Genomic DNA, 17,698 nt, shown 5'->3' with positions numbered 1-17,698 from the left:
TCGGCTCGTCACAAGAGACCATCCAGACAGAAACCCAATATTTTTTACTGTTGCCTTTTTGTTACATTTGTTATATTTATGCTGATAAATAAATAAAGGGAGACTAGTATAGATCTATTTCAAGCTATTTAGCTCTCATCAGCTAGCCATACCCTTACTGGGATTTGAACCTGGGCTATATTACATACTAGGCAGACATCTTAGCCATTAGGCCACAGGCTCTTATCCGTTATCAGCGAAGCCAGGGTGAAAGGTATCTATTAGATTTTTACAACCTAGCTAGCTGATGAGAGCTAAATAGCTTGAAATAGATCTATACTAGTCTCCCTTTATTTATTTATCAGCACAAATTAAAAAAAACACAATATAACAAAGGCAACAGTAAAAATATTGGGTTTCTGTCGTGATGGACTCTTGTGACGAGCTGATTGACAGATGATGGAAGCAGTTAGCTTCCTCCCATAATTGGGGCTTACCAGGGGTTGTAAAAATCTAATATATATATATATACATGTATGTATGTGTGTATGTGTGTATGTATATATAGTGTGTGTATACATACACACACACACACGACATTTATGGGTAGTCTGAGTAGTGTGTATGTATGTGTGTGTATGTATGTATGTGTATATATATATATATATATACATATGTATGTGTGTATATATATATGTGTGTGTGTGTATGTATGTATCTATATCTATCTTATCTTATCTATCTATCTATCTATCTATCTATCTATCTATCTATCTATCTATCTATCTAAACAAGCCTGAAGATGACAAATGAGACTTCGTCGAAACGTCGCCAAGACACTTCCTATTTTACGCGGGAGAAAACCCGAATAACCAAAGACATATATATAGATAGATAGAAAGAATACATCTGTGAATACATAGTTGCCTGAAGTCCAGTTCCCAAAATGGGCAAGGCCAAGACAATGAAAGTTGTAGAAACTAGTCACGGATAGATCTGATTAGGATTTGGGCAGGAGATCACCAGAGAAATATTATTGGGTGCATAATTAATTCAGGCTGTATATTGAATCAGTATTCCTGTTTGAAGGATGATTCTTGAGAACAACAAGTTCTCAAGAAGTTTCCATTGTTTTTCATTATTTCCACTAAAAAAATTTCACCTTTAGATTTTCCCGCAGAAGCAATATTTAACCGAAGTTATTGCTGATTTGATTATTTATGAGCACTGCTTGACCGCTTCATATGAATCTAAAGAACAAAATAAAAGAAGTTGAATGCCTGACAGGTTTTCCTGCTCCATTTAGTCCAAAAATCAGTTTGACTCTGCTTTTAGAGATACTCCAAATATGTCTCATCTCTCTATACATCTCTTCAAACCCATTCTGGGATTTGATTGTGGATGTATTTTATATTCTTTAAGGATTCAATGCCCTTATAGTCTGTTTTGTATTAAATGAAGAAGGATTAAATATCTCTTGGGTTTTACTTTCATTTTTGCCTGCATATGAGGTGATATGGACAAGTTCTATTTCCTGCTCAGGCATCCTTTCGTTTGGCTACTTTTTCTCTTCTAATGTTTTTATTCTTGTAGTAACGAGATTCTTGAGCAAAAATTGTTTACACTTTTGTTTTGGGTCGGGGAGTTTGTCTACAATAGACACATTTCTTGTAACTATCATTCTATTTCATAGTGCTGGCTAAAATCAGAGTAATACAGAAATATTTTCTCTTTGTGAATTTCATTTTCATTTGTAAAGTTACTTTTGGCAATGTGTTTTAAAGTCCTCCTCCCTTCTTGTACATTTCTCATTCAGAGAGTTCTCAACTTACGACTGACCATTACAGTAATAAGGCATTATGGTCTCAAGCAGGTCACCCATGTGTTACAATTGTTTTTTGTGGTGGTCATTAAGCAAATCTGTGGTTGTTAAATGAAACCATTGTTCTCTATAGAGCGTTTTTGCTGAGACTGGAAATAAATGATAATTTGGGGCAAAAATAAATCATGGTCATGTGACTGCAAGATTGCAAGTGGTTGTAAGTGAGGACAGTTGCCCAAAATGTGGTTACATGACTCTGGATGGCAGCAATTAAAACTTCAGAACCTGGTTGTAAGTATTTTTGTGGGGAGGTCCATTGTATGTTTGCTAAGCCACAGGTCATAAGTCAAGGAGGACCTCTGCAACTTTTAAATTGTATCATTCTGTCTCCTGGCAGTTTACACCTGTAATGACAATGGTGTTATAAGGAATGCTGTAAATTTTTTGTTTCACTAAACATTAATACATGTTTAAAGGATACATAGCTTTTGGATACATTCTTTCTTTTTTTTAAAAAGTTGAGTAGTATACATTTTTTTTGCAAGGAATGGCTGTTTTTGCCAAATTGAATTGGAAGGGATGGCTGACTTCTCATAAATGTGCTAAGCAAGGATAATGCAATTTTTCCAGGCTGTGGGCTGCCCTATTTTTGAATAGCAGGTGTGGGGCTTTGCTGCAGAAGTGGATAAAAGTTTGACAAAAACGGTCCTTGAATTAAATTTTTAAAATGCAATTAAAATTTAAATCCTTCCTTAAGTTGAACACAACTGGTGATTTAGTATAGTTTTCTAGCCAGCAGTATAGAAATAGCTTTATCTTGATTTCTTCCAGAAAATATTCTCAACTTTGTTGTTTAGTCTAGATTAGAGCCCTAAATTTTTTTGCTAGGTTTTCATTGAAGTATTAACAAGTTTCTGTTGTCAGCGTTCCAAATATCATGCAGAATTAAATCAGACTCGAAGGCAAAACTATGCTTAAAGTTCCAATTTAATAAGACAGGCATGTTGGCATCGTGCTGTGGGATTACATCAGAATGGAAGTTACATCAGAATCCCACCCATTAAAAGTTCATGATCTTGTCCCCTTACCCACAATCCATCACATAGTCCAATCTTTTTCTTCCACGCTGGCATCCATGCCCAGCTTCTTCCAGTCAGGTGTACTGGTGAGGAGACAAAGGATGACCTTGCTTCTAGTAAAGAATGAAAAACAATACATTCCACAATCCTACTCCTTCTATTCCCCCCTCTCACCTACTATACTTAAAGAAACAGCATAATGAAATAAGAGAAAGTGTAGCAGGCCAAAATTCTAAAAGGAATATAAATGCAGGCCTGACATCTGTCCTGCTTAGGTTTTTGCTTTCTGTGTGTTTAGTAAATTTGCCATGTGATACATTTAAAATGAGTGAAAGAAAATGTAAATGAAAAATTGCTACAAAAGTTGTTATGCTCAGAATAGAATATCTGGTTATATTTTATCACATAAGCCTGTCAAGAAAGCTTATTTGCTGCTTTTGCAAGTTGCCATCTAATCTGTATAATTTGATTTTGAAGATTGATTTCCTCTACTCTGAGAAATTTGCTTTGACAATTTGCTGAATGTTTTGAGGAAATTATTCATAACTATATTGGCATACATGCTAGGTGTTAAACAGATTGAAGTGGGATGTCTAATGTTTTTACCCATTATTGTTTTGTGAAAACAGTTTTTGTTATCTTTGAATAGATAGCCACTATGTCTTCAGTATTATCAGTCCAGATCAATCCACTGCATGATAAAAGGCTCTTCATTGAAGGTCATGGGCCATGCTGATCCAATGTGAGCTGGTAGCTTTTTGCTCCCAGTATGGGCTGAGATAACATGAGTGCCCCTAAATTACCCAATTTTGACTTCCATTCCTAGAGGAAAGGACTAGAACCTGGGTTGTCTTCTTCAGCATCTTGGCTTTCTTGTATTGTATATTAAAATTAAATCATTGGTTTTCTTGGAGGCTAGATAGGGAAGAATTGAGGAACAGATGCAGGAAATAGTAGTAGTAGATGGCCTTTATCTAAAAACGTAAGACAATTACTTAGGTTCATAGCTATTAGGTATTATACTAAAAGTCTGTAATTTAGAAGAGCAAGAGGAAACCTCAAATTTAACCCATGAAATATAAAGGTGATTTCCAATTTTGTACTAATAATAGTATGTAATCAACTACTGCATAATGGCTTCATTTCTAATCTTATTTAACCATGTCTATAAGTCTTCTGAGAAGTCAAGCAATGACATATTGGGTGTGATTTACTGCTGAATCCAGATTGGGAAGTCTGACAACTTGACTGCTCACTCTTTGATCACTTTGGGAAAGGAACCATTGTCTTGAGCCCAAAGAGTAACATAATGAGTACCTTTATCTGGCAGCTATACTAATTGTATTAATCCTTCCCTCCTGTGGCCCCAAGGATGAAGAAATGCTATTGTTCTTGTTAATGGTAAGGTGCTTGACAGTTGGCCTGGGGTTGTCCCATTGAAGTGAAGTGACTCTGCCTTTTTTTTTAATCCCTTTGGGTGAGAACCAGAAGTAGTTTGGGTGTATGTGTGTTATGAGAAACCTCTCCTGGATGATGGGGATGTGTTGGGGGACAAGGAGCAGTTCATTGTTGGGGACAAGGAACAATTGTCTTAAAATGGTTCCATGTTCCAACACCTTGATCTTAGCCTTTATGTCTTGTCAGTGGATATTCAGTTGCTCTGGTCTCCAGTTGCTGTTATTGAATGCTAAGTTGGACTGCAGTAAAGCTCTGTAAACCCACTTTAATAGGCTTGGTAGTAAATGCAGGTTATATGTGCATGAAGAGGAAGTACCTTTTACCCCCATATACTTTTAAGCACCACTGTATGTGCTTTGCTCTTTCCATTATATGTATGTATATGTACATATTATAAATAATATATAGAATAATCATTTTAAATTTAATAATAGTAATGTAAATTTGGAGACCCCATTTGTGATGGATAAGATAAATCAACTAGTTGCATATGATTTATACATTTTTAATATTTGACTTGTTAAGGTAATATTTTAAACAGTGAAAATGTGTTGCTTTAGAATATTTTAAATATGTGATTGATCTTAATTTTAATGTATAATTTATTTTTGCAGCATAAAATTGTTTTAGGATAATTAGTATAAAGAAAGCATGTGATCTATACATAACTTTTTTTTTTGAAAAAAGGAATTTAGATATAGACTTGTCTAAAGGAAAATAAGAACTGATCATTAATATTTATACATTGTCTTTTAGGAAGCTGAATATGGTGGGCATGATCAGATAGATCTGTATGACGATGTCATCTCTCCATCTGCCAATAACGGCGATGCACCAGAGGATCGTGATTATATGGACTCTCTTCCACCATCTGTTGGAGATGATGTGGGCAAAGGATCAGCACCAAATGTTGTCTATACATATACAGGGAAGAGAATTGCATTATATATTGGGAATCTTACTTGGGTAAGTGCTGGATTAGTTACTGCTGTATTAGTCATTTAGTCTGTAATCAATTTAATTCACAATTATTTAAATTTGGCAGTCGCTCTAATATTTGTTAGTAAACAGTTTTTCTGAAAACTTACTTGAAGGTGCAAACATGAAACTTTTTTCCCATGTGGAACATAAACTATTGCTGAACTATAACTGTGATTGTAAGATACTTTTTAGGATTTGTAATCCTAAATTACTTATTACTTATTTTTAAAACATGGAATATGTTGGGGCATATATTTGTGCATTATGTTGAACATTATTGTTGTGAATGGTGTGTTGAGAAAAGTATTGTGCTCTTTTGCTGTTAGAAAATGTCATTTACAACTGTCTTGCAGTGGACCACAGATGAAGATTTAACTGAAGCAGTTCATTCACTTGGTGTAAATGATGTTTTGGAGATAAAATTTTTTGAAAACCGTGCTAATGGCCAATCTAAGGGGTAAGAATGTATTTAAATTCAGCACAGGTGCTGTTTCTAAAGTGTTATAGTATACTTTATTTTGAAAGACCAGGCTGATGAATGATAGGGAAAAAAATAGGTGGGAAGAAGACCAGAGATCAGAATGAGAAAATTGTAATGATTTTACAGTGTCTGATTACAGTAATAGCTGAGACATTCTAGAAAAAATATTTCTGGAAAACTTGGAAGATAATTTATGGAGTGGAAGAAATAGTTCCACATATAAAATAAGTCATGATTATAATTATTTTGAGTTACAGTGGGATATTCTAGGTGGTTGAATATAAATCATAATTGTGCTAAATCATAATGTGGTTTGATTTATCAAGTTATTCATCTGTTAAGAATCCTCATCATAAAATTATATTGTCTGTCCTTCAGATTTGCTCTTGTGGGTGTGGGATCTGAGGCATCTTCCAAAAAGCTGATGGACCTGTTGCCCAAAAGAGAGTTACATGGTCAAAATCCTGTTGTAACTCCTTGTAATAAGCAATTTCTCAGTCAATTTGAACTGCAATCGAGAAAAAGTAAGAATTGTTCTCTACTATTTCCTATGAACTGGAAAAATATTTGGGGGGGAGTGGTTAGAAATTACCAATTACTATATTATATATTTGAATGATTAATAGTTTTGATATAATCTGCTATCTTTCAATCTCATTCACTGAAGGTCTGTCTTGTTCAAACTACTATTGAAGACTGCTGGAAATAGTATGTTTTGGAAGTAAAACATGTTTCTTTAGTTTTAGTAACAAAATATTCATAGGGATTTTTAACATCTATATGGCTCAAAATTATTTTTAAAAATGTTTTGGATAGAGTACAAGCACAATTTTTTTTAATGTTTATTCTCTTACATACCATTTTAAGTATACATTCACATAATGGTTATTCTTTACATTTATCATTCTTATACATTTATTATTTCATTTAATAGGTTATAATATACAGTTTGGGTTGCTTTGTTTACCATCCCTTCCTCCTGTTGTAGCACCACCTTATTTCCCTTTCTTTTCTCCCTCCCTCCCTTCTCTACTTCCTTCCTTCCTCCTCTCCTTCCCCTTCCTTCTTCCCTTCTCTTTCTCCTACTTCTACTCTTCCTCTTCCCCTCCCCACCCTATCTCCTTCTCTTCCTCTTCCTTCCATCCTCCTCTCCTTACCTCTTTCTTCTTTCCCTCGTCTTCCTTTCATTCTCTCCTCCTCTCTCCCTTTCTTTTCTATTATTGTAGGTGTCTCTTTCAGGTCTCAGTTTATGTTTCCGTGGGATGATATTTCTGCAAACCCAAATATAATTTAATATTTATTATTCCCTTACCTTCGCTAATCTATATTTCCCCCCCCCCCCTGTGTGTCTCGCTCTTGTAGTACTTATATATTTAATATTTTCTTTTCTGTTTTTCCCTTCCTTTTCCCCTTTTCCATTTAACAGTGCATCGTCTGGGTTCTATATCTTCTCCTTACTTTTTTTCTAGTTTACTTTCTCTAGCCAACCATAAAATCTTTCCCATATCTTCAAGTACTCTGATTCCTCTTTATCCTTTATTTTCATCATCAGCCTATTCATCTCTGCACAATCTAATAGCTTTTTTATTGGCTCTTCATCTGTTGGTAGCTTATTTAGTTTCCAATTTTGGGCAAATATGATTCTTGCTGCCGTAGTTACATGTATAATCAAATAGGTATCCTCTTTCTTAAATTTCTCTGGGATAATACCTAGTAAAAATAACTCTCGTCTAAATTCTATTTCTTGAGACTTCCGGGGAGGGACTTGCCGTCGTTGGCAGCTTAACGGAGCTGCCCCCAGATTCCTGGTTCGTTATCTATTTAATATCTATTAGATGTCTCTTTTTTCAAGAAAAAAGCAGAGAGCGACTCAGTCGGTACGAGTCTTCTTTGAAGTTCGCAGTTTTTTTTTTTTTTTTGGCTGCGAACGGAGGGGGAGAGTCAGCCAAGTCTGAGTCATTTACTCCAGCCAGAAAATCTCAGCTGTTTTTTTTACAGTACAAGGCAAGAACCCCCCCCCCTTGGACAATTTTTGTAACTATGTTATTGAAATTAATACAGGCAGAGACCGAACTTGAGAACTTTATCTTTTTTTTTTTTTCCTACCAAAAATCCCAGTTTCAATGTGATAAAAAAATCCCTTTGTGTAATTGGTTCTAAGATGGCGATCTTGTAGCTTTCGCATTTGTATATTTTTAGCTTCCTGGCACAGCCGACAGAGAGAAAGATCAAAGGTATTGCCTGATAGCATTCTCCGACTAATTAACATTGTTTCCTTGAAGACCTACCAAGAATTTCTTTTTCTTATCAATTCTTAAAAGCTGTTAAGCCTCCTTGTCAATATAGAGATATTTTAAACACAGATGAATATGAACTGTTACACTACAATGCTAATTTTTTGAGACGTGCTTTGTTACAATGCTCTTTTTTGAAATCTTTTGAAAAACCTCTATGAACAAATAAAGGGGGGACTCAACACTTTCTTCTCTTGCAAGTTACATAACGGGCCAGCAGAGTTCGAGTAATTCTTGACTAATTGTTTGAAATAATGGCACCAAAATCAAAGTCGGGGAGACGTCCTTTTAGCAATACACCTCATGCATTTGGAATGAAGTCGCAGCCTTTACCTTCTACGCCCCCTACTAGAGATTTGCTAACGAAAGAATTTCTTTTTGAGACACTTAGAGAATTCAGAGAGGAGATAAAGCAACTTATTACAGACTTTTGTGACAAGTTTGACACTAAGATTGCTAATACAAAGGAAGACATGATAGGACTTGTAACTGTATTGACAGAGTATGTTGCTGGAATGGAAGATAAGCTAGAGCTTCTGGAGGAAGCCAATACCAACTTGACATCCAAAATCGAAGTGATGCAACAAAAAGTTGAAAAAGCTGGAATGGAAGATAAGCTAGAGCTTCTGGAGGAAGCCAATACCAACTTGACATCCAAAATTGAAGTGATGCAACAAAAAGTTGAAAATACAGAAAAACAAATTGTTATGATAAATTATAAAAAGATGGAGCTTGCATTAAGAATCAGGGGACTGCGTGAAAGGGAACAGGAGAACCTGAAACAGATTTTCTCAGAGGCCTTCAGTCGTCTGGTGGGAAGACCGGGAATCAACTTTGATTGGCAGATTGAAAAAATTTACCGCCATAATTCTTGGACGGCAAAACAGAGACAGCTCCCTCGAGATGTAATCATATATTTTGCTACAAGAGAGTCTAGAAATAGGATACTACAAAAGTCTTATAATACCAAGCTACAAATTGGCGGACAGGATTTGATTGTCTTCAAAGAAATACCACCCCAAATGTTAAGAGCCAGGAGAGATTACACTTTTCTAGTGGAAGAACTCAGAAACTGTCAGATACAGTATAGATGGGATGAGCCATTTGGTATTATAATTACACTTGGTGAGCAAAAATATCGTCTCAACTCTGTATGGGAAGCCCGAGATTTCTATCATAAGACCCTGAAGGTGGGACATTCTGAATCATCTGGATCCGGAGAAAGACAATGAGAAGGACAAGATAAACAACAAATTATACAACCACAAGATAGAAAGCATCTTCTTTCCTTCCCGGTAGGGCAAGGGATCAGAGAACAAGGACCTAGCGGTACGACTACCAGACGAATGGGGAAATAAGGCAGACTGCAACAACTTTAATAGTTATTGGCCATTGATTACATGGTCAATACTTTGTGACTTCTGTCATGCAAAAGAAAAATGACATAGTTGCATACTGAAGAAAAGATATTGACTTGATGGATAATTATGAACTTTTATATAAATTACTGATGATTTATTTTCTGGGGCGAAGAGGACAGAGATTGTGGTGGGGGTTCTTTTGGATCATGGCCCAGTTTGGATGGAGTTGGGAAGGGTAGTGTAGGTAAGAAGATCTTGGAGGTCGAATGGGAGCTATTTTGATATGAAAAGTATATTAATGATTGTAAAAATCGCTATCTGAATATCATGTTCGGAATATGAATAAGGGTATATTTAGGGAATTTCTAGGAGACCCAAGAAAAGCATATATGAGAGGAGTACTAATGAATATAAAAATATATATGTATATATATGTACGTATATATATACATATATAGGTGTGTGAAGGTGTGTGTGTGTATGTATGTATGTATGTATGTATGTGTGTGTGTGTGTGTGTGTGTGTGTGTATATATATATATATATATATATATATATATATATATATATATATATATATATATACACAAATAAAGGCAAAAAAAAAAAGAGTTGGAAGAGGAAATCAAAAGAAAAATTCGAAATGTACCTAAATTCTGTTATAGAGGAAGGAGGCACAAAGGGAACAAAATTAATGGGTTTGGAAATAGACAGAACAAAGCAAACTGTTTAAATTTGTGTAATGGTGAGAAGCTGAGTTTAATGTATATGAACAATGTAAACTGCTCATTATGGGACTAAGAAACTCCAGATAGTTTATGTTTAACATTAGTAATAACTTAAAACTGTTTAAAATTTGGGAAACAGTAAGAAGCTGAGCTCAATGTTGAGATATTTTAGACTGTGATTGTTAAAATGCTATACCGTGTATGGGCTCTGGGAAGTCGGGGGGAGGGAAGGGAGGTGGGGTTCTGGGGGGAGGGGGGGAGGGGGGAAATACAATATGTGTTAAATTCTATTTCTTGTTGTAACATTTTCTTTAACCATACTCTTATCTTAGCCCAATATTTCCTTGCTTCTGTACATGTCCACCACATATGATAATAGGAACCTATTGCTTGTTGACACTTCCAACATTTCGCTGATTTATCTCTAAACATCTTTGCTAATTTTTCCGGTAACATGTGCCATCTATAAAACATTTTGTATAAGTTTTCTTTGTAAGCTGTTGACATGGTTAATTTATAGTTCCTTTCCCATAGTTGTTGCCACTTTTCTAACTCAATTGTGTGACCAAAATTCCTTGCCCAAATTATCATTGTATCTTTAACCACTTCTTCTTCTAACCTAGTTCTTAGTAGGTAGCTATATAGTTTCTTAATTATTTTTTTCTTCTGTTCCCAGAAGGAACGTATTCAAGTCTGAAGTTCCTAAGTTAAAACCATATTCCCTTTTATCTTTTTCATATCTTGATTGTATTTACAATTGTGAAAACCATCCTATATCAATCCCTTGTTTTTCTAATTCTTGTTTTTGTTTTAGTTCCCCCCCTTTCTGTTAAAATATCTTTGTATCTAATGATATTTTTCATATTATTAATACTTGGATGTGTCAATGCTTCCATTGTTGAAAGCCACATTGGTATTTCTAAATAGTGTTTCCCTTTCACTCTTTCCCATATTATTAACAATCGGTTCCTTACATAATGTCTTTGAAAATAGTCATGTGCCTTACTTTTACCATACCCTCAAAAAGCATGCCAACCTAGTTGCAAATCATGACCTTCCATTGTCAATAATCTTGTATTACTCAGTAAGATCCATTCTTTCATCCATGCTAATCCTGCTGCTTGATAATATAATATAACCAAATGCACCTCGAACTTGCAACATTTTTATATTAATTCTTGGTTTTTTCCCCTTCCATATATATTTCCCCTCTATTTTATTCATACTTTCAAAGTATTTTTTCTCTAATTTTTATCTGTATTATTTGGAATAGATATAGCAGTCTTGGTAGTATGTTCATATACTACTGCTATTCTTTCCATCGAGTTGTAAGTTTTTCCATCTTTCCAGATCTATTTCTATTTGTTTTCTCACCCTATAATAATTACCCTCCTTTACACCTTGATGTCAATTAAATACCCAAATATTTCACATTTTTCACCACCTGTATGTTCAGTTTCCCCATCAACTCTTTTCTGTTTTTCTCATATTTTTCACCAGAATTTTTGTTCTATCTTTAGTAATCTTCAAACCCACTACTTCTCCATATTCTTCTATTATTTCAACTAGTTTTGGCCTGTTTCTATTGGATCTTCCATAATAAACACCATATCATCTGCAAATGCTTGTAATTTGTATTCTTTCTTGACCCTCATTCCTTTTACCTCTTTATTTTGTCGTATTTCTCTATTCAAAATCTCTAGTGTCAGTATAAATAATAATGGCGATAGTGGACATCCTTGTCTAGTTCCCTTCGTGATCTCTATTTTTCCTGTCATCTCACCATTTACCATTACCATTACCGATTGGTTATTGTATATCGTTTTGATCATATTTATGAATCCCTCACCAAATCCCATCATTTGAAGTTGCATTATCATAAATTGCCAATTCACATTATTAAAGGCCTTTTGTGCGTCCAAAAATAACAATGCCATTTGCTTCTCTGGGTGAGCTTCGTAGTACTCTAGCGTATTCAATAAAGTTCACATATTGCCTCTCATCTGTCTCTTAGGGCGAAATCCATTTTGATCTGTGTGTATAAATTCATTTAAAAGTCTCTTCATTCTTTCTGCCATTATTGATGCAAAAATGTTATAGTCCGCATTTAGTAGAGAGATAGGTCTATAGTTTTTTACTTGTAGATCTGACTCTTCTTTTGGTAAAAGCATTATATATGCCTCCGTCCATGTTTCTGGTATCTCCCTTAATAAGTCATTAAATACTTCCAACATTACATTGCTTAATACTTCTTGTAGTGTTTGATATAGTTCTGCCGGTAGTCCATCTGGTCCTGGTGTTTTCCCCTTCTTTTGCCTTTTGATGCCTTCTATTACTTCCATCATTGTAATTCTTTCTTCTAGTGCCTTAAACTTTTCTTGGATTTTAGTTATTCTAGTTTTCTCTAAGAATTGTCTTATTTTCCCTTCTGGTACTCTCTCATGTTGATACAGTTTGTTGTAATAGTTCTCAATTATTTTTTTCTTTTCTCCATTTGAATGTTGTAGATTCCCTTCTTCATCCACCAATTGGCTTATCAGCTTTTTTTCTCTTTCCTTTTTCAACTTGTAGGCCAACCAACATCCTGGCTTATTTGCATTTTCAAAAAAGTTTTGTTTTGCTGATTTTATTTTGTTTGCCAGATCTTCATTTTCTATCAAGTTCAGTTTATGTTTTTGCAGTTCCAACATATTTTTTACTTTTTTGTTTTGTGGGTTTTTCTGCAGCTCCGTCTCCAAACTTTTATATTCTAATTCCTACTTCTTTTGATTTTGTCTTTCTGCCTATTCTTTTTCCCTAAGTATGTCATTGTGAGGCCTCTAATATATGCCGTACAGGTGTCCCGTACATTCTGTAATGATGTGTCTTCCTTTCTATTTTCCTGGAAAAAATATGTCAGTTCTTTTTCCATATATTGCTGGAAGCTTTTTTCTTTCAATACTCTTTAATTTAAAGTCCATCTCCCCTTTTTCCTCTGTCCCTTCCAAGTCGTTGTTATTGGATTATGATCAGCCCATATGCTTATGTCTATGTCTGTCTTGAATGTTTTGAGTGTTAACTTTGTTGACATCCATATCATATCTATTATTGAGCAAGATAAGTGTCTGTTTGAGTAGAAAGTATATTGTCTTTCTTTCGGGTATCTTGTTCTCCAAACATCTTGCAAATTTAATTCTTGCGCCATCGTGAAAATGTTTTGGGTAGGGTTTTCCTCGGCTTTTTGTTCATCTTTTTGTGGATTTATAGTCTCTTCCATTATTTACAATTGCATTGAAGTCTCCTAGCATGCCTATATCTTTATATTCATATTGTATTATCTTTTTGTGTAGTTTCCCCCAAAAATCATCTTGTTTATCATTTGGAGCATATACTGCCACTAATAATATCTTTCTCAAATTCATCATTATCTCCACCATCAGTATTCTCTCTTCCCCATATTCAAAAATTATATTTGATTGAATTGTCTTTCTAATGAATAATGCTATTCCTTTTTTACTTTGGTCGGCCAGAGTTGTGTATAAGTTACCTAGTTTTATCTGTTCCAAAATTTCCTGTGTTTCTTTCTAATATGTACTTCTTGTAAGCATATAATGTCCAGTTTCAATTTCTCTAATTTGTTGAATATTCTTTTTATTGCCGAGTTTAGTCCATTTATATTTATTGAGATTACTTTTATTTCTTCTTCCATTTCATTGATTTATATGTTTAGTTGATCTAGTCGTACTTAGCTCCCTCTGCTCTTTTGTCTCTTTGCCCTTGCTCCTTCCCTTAGTGCTTTCTCTTCCTGTTCTTTCTCCATCTTCCCTTGCTCTTTTCCCTTAGCTTCCTGGTATTTAGCTCCCCCCTTTTCTCTTACCAGCATTCCCTCCTGTGCTACCATATGTTGTTCATAAAAAAGTTCTGCGTTCTCTAGTGTATCTAATCTGTACCTTTGTTCTTGCCAGTTTACCAAAATCTCTTCTGGAACCAGCCATCTAAAACTCACCTCTTTCTTAATCAGATTCTTAGTCAGGAAGTGGTATTCTTTTCTTATTTCTCTGACCTTTCTTGGAATTTACTTCAATACCTCTCGACTTGTATTTAATTGTGGTACTTCTTGTTGCTTGCAATATTTCATTTTTAGAGTTTTTTAAAATAAATCTTACATTTACCTCTCTGGGCAGGTTGTTTGTCATTGCATATCTTGTATGCACTCTAAATGTCTCGTCCATTCCACCTAAAATATATTCCTTAACTCATTTCTATGATCCCTGAGAGAATTTCTGCAATCTTCTCTACTAAATTCTCTCCTTTCTCCTCTTCAATGTTCTGAAATCTTAGGTAGAATTCGGAGCATTCCATTTCCCAAAATATGGTGGATTCTTCTTGCTTTTTATCAATTGTTAGCAATCTATAGTCCATCTCCTCCACTTTTTTTCTCTGTTATTTCTGCTCTTTCTTCCACCTTCTGCAGTCTCTGCTTGTTTTTCCCCATCATTTCCTTGACTTCTTTCAATTCATCTTCCACCTTGTCCACTTTGTCTTCTACTTTGTTTACTTGCTCCTTAAGATCCTTAAGATCCACGTGTATGGCTTGCAATATACTTTTTAACTCCAAGGTATCTTTATCTTGTCGTGTTGGTATGCCTCTTACTTTCTGTGTCACTGAACCAGGTGGTGTAGCTATTGGTGTAGTATCACCAATATGCAGACGATACGCAGCTGTATCTGTCTGCCCCGTGCCAACTCAGCAAAGCAGTAGAAGTGATGTGCCAGTGCCTGGAGGCTGTTAGAGTCTGGATGGGAGCAAACAAGTTGGCACTCAATCCAAACAAGACCGAGTGGCTTCTGATGTTCCCTCCCAAAGATTGTCCAACTGTTCCATCTCTCAGGCTGGGGGGCGAAATCATACGCCCCTCAGAGAGGGTTCGCAATTTGGGAGTCCTCCTGGACCCACAGCTGACTCTAGAACACCATCTGTCGGCTGTGACCAGGGGGACCTTTGCCCAGGTCCGCCTGGTGCACCAATTGTGACCCTACCTGGATCAGGAGGCCCTTCAGACAGTCACTCACGCCCTTGTGACCTCAAGACTGGATTATTGTAATGCGCTCTACATGGGGCTGCCCCTCTGGAACGAGCTACCTGTTGAGATCCGGACCCTTACTACCCTCCCGGCCTTCCGCAAAGCCACCAAGTCCTGGCTGTTCCAGCAGGCTGGGGGGAGCTGAGAAGCATCTACCTCCATGGAAATTGTGAATGTTGGTTTTGTTTCTAATATGTTGTCTTTGTCTCGTTCCCCCCTTTCCCTTGTCTTTTGTGAGCCGCCCGGAGTCCTCCGGGAGTGGGCGGCATACAAGACAAATAAATAAATAAATAAATTGCAGATGCATATGATGTTATTTTCTTCATCTTGGTATTTGATTCTGACATTGTTGTGTTTGTGTTATAATCAAATTTTATAATCCAAAGAGTGAATTAACAGATTGATTGTAATCCTGACTTCGCCCACAGCAGCTCAAGCACCAACCTCAAAAAAAAAAAAAAAAAAAAAAAAAAACACCAAAAAACCCAAACCCCAACCCTGTTCTTGGACCCGATCTTCAGGTTCTTGCTACCTTAATCTATTCGCTTTATAATGCCAACGTGTAGGGGGAAAAAAACAAGGAAAAAAACCCCAAGGAAACAAGAGAAAAGGGGATTGGTGAAAAAGCACTCATCCCAACAAACAAACAAAAAAGCCCCAAATTAATTCCACAATGCTAATCCACATTTCATTGCAAAAATACAAAGAGAGAGAGAGAGAGAGACGGAGAAAAAAAGGAAAGAAAAAGGATACAAATTCGCATAGAAAAAAGGACCAAAGTAGACAAATGGGGAAAAAACCCTTTAGTGTGGATTGTCTGGTTTATCGAAGTTTCTTTTTCCAGTAAGGAAAAAAAAACTGCACTGTCCGAACAGTATTCTCAGCAATCTATTATAATGTAGCAAAAGTGCAACACCATGTTTACACAGCTGGTCTTAATTTCTTTCTTCTAGAGAGACTTTATCATCAGTTCAGTATTGTCAACAAAAAGTCAAGGTGAATTCTTCTTAGCCAGCTTCCTTTTATCTTTTTCAGTCAACTTTGTTCAGTGAACTTTTATTTATCACTAAATGGCAATGCAGACAAATAATTCATCAGATTTATCCTTTACATTTAAATCTTTAAATTCACAGCTTCACTGCAAATCGAAAAGAAATCTCAAGAGATTGTCAAAAGTTACTGAAAAAGAACAAAAGCGCAGAGTGAAAGTCAGGATCCCTTAAACAGTTAAACAGTTCTATTGTTCCTTTTGATTTACTAATGGCTTTGTCTGTCTGTTTGCTGCTGGTCCATGGGTGGTGCTTTTCCAAACTGCTCAGCGTGGAAGCTCATAATGGCTGCCTTTCCTGCTTTGGGTCCAGAAGCAAATTGCAGGTGTTTTGGGGGAGTTACGGGTTTCCCGACCATACCCACTTGTGCTTCCCCTCTTCACTCCCTCCCCAAGGCAGCTGTCTTAAACACCCCCTCAAACAGCAAGGAATCTGACGGTTCTTCAGAGAGTCCCCCCAGAGAACACGTCCTGTTGCTGAGATTCAGGCCACACACACACCCCACCCCGAATGTTTTATTCTTTAAGGGCTACATATTTCCTCATTTTCACTGTTTTAATGAATTACTGTATTTTTCGGTCTATAAGACACACACACCCCCCTCCAAAAAGTAGGTGGAAATGTCTGCGCATCTTATAGAATGAATATTGCCAAAGTCCCAGCCACCCTTCGGCCTCTGCCTTCCAGCAGTTTGCCTCCTTGCAGCAAACTGCCTGGTCAGCTTCAGCACAGCCTGATTTAGCATGAGCAGCTGATTGGCGGTTGGATTGGCCTCCCAGAATACCGCTGATCAGCTGTTCCAGGCTGCGAGGATTGCCGCAGCCTATTGCCGCCTCTGTGCATCTCATTTCCAACCTCAGTGCCAGTGGTAGGTTGCTACCGGTTCATACCAGTTCTGGTGAACTGGTAGTGGAAATTGGCACTTGCTCACCGAACTGGTAGGGACGGCAGGCTGGACATGCCCTCGAACTGGTTTCCTGGTTGCCGTGGGTGTTGCTGGCTTGGTTTTTAATCATTTTTTAATGTTCCGTGCATGCACAGAAAAATTACTCTCAACTGTGCACACACACAAGTGAAGCGAGGGTGCGCACACAAAACGCACACACAGCGAACTAGCAGCAATGCTGGCAGCAACCCATCCCTGCTGCGCACATCCCATTTTTGGCCCATTTGTAGGCAAAAACGGGACACATGGAGGTGGCGATCCCCAAAGCCTGGAACAGCTGATCAGCGGTATTCCAGGAGGTTGATCCAACAACCAATCAGCTGCTCATGATAAATCAGGCTGTGCTGAAGCTGATCAGGCTGTTTGCTGCAAGAAGGCAAATTGCTGGGAGGCAAGGCAGATTCTCTCTCTCCCCCCCCCCCCCCTTTGTTTTCTTCCCCAAAAACCTGATGCATCT

At 36.6% G+C, this 17,698-nt stretch overlaps 1 protein-coding gene across 5 annotated transcripts in view; it reads left to right on the top strand.

The window, feature by feature from the left end:
• The window catches only part of CPSF6 (cleavage and polyadenylation specific factor 6), a 43,586-nt gene that overhangs the window by 3,032 nt on the left and 22,856 nt on the right, over positions 1–17,698 (top strand). For all 5 annotated transcript variants that reach the window (XM_032220553.1, XM_032220552.1, XM_032220549.1 and 2 more), the window contains exons 2-4: positions 5,095–5,304; positions 5,673–5,776; positions 6,179–6,324. In XM_032220553.1, the coding sequence (XP_032076444.1) occupies positions 5,095–5,304; positions 5,673–5,776; positions 6,179–6,324 (460 nt within the window). The remainder of the gene's footprint in view (positions 1–5,094; positions 5,305–5,672; positions 5,777–6,178; positions 6,325–17,698) is intronic.

The sequence above is a fragment of the Thamnophis elegans genome, chromosome 7 (genome assembly GCF_009769535.1).
Source record: "Thamnophis elegans isolate rThaEle1 chromosome 7, rThaEle1.pri, whole genome shotgun sequence".
NCBI lineage: Eukaryota > Metazoa > Chordata > Lepidosauria > Squamata > Colubridae > Thamnophis > Thamnophis elegans.
Note: the sequence above shows the minus strand (reverse complement) of the source record. Positions and strands in the feature narration are given on the sequence as shown.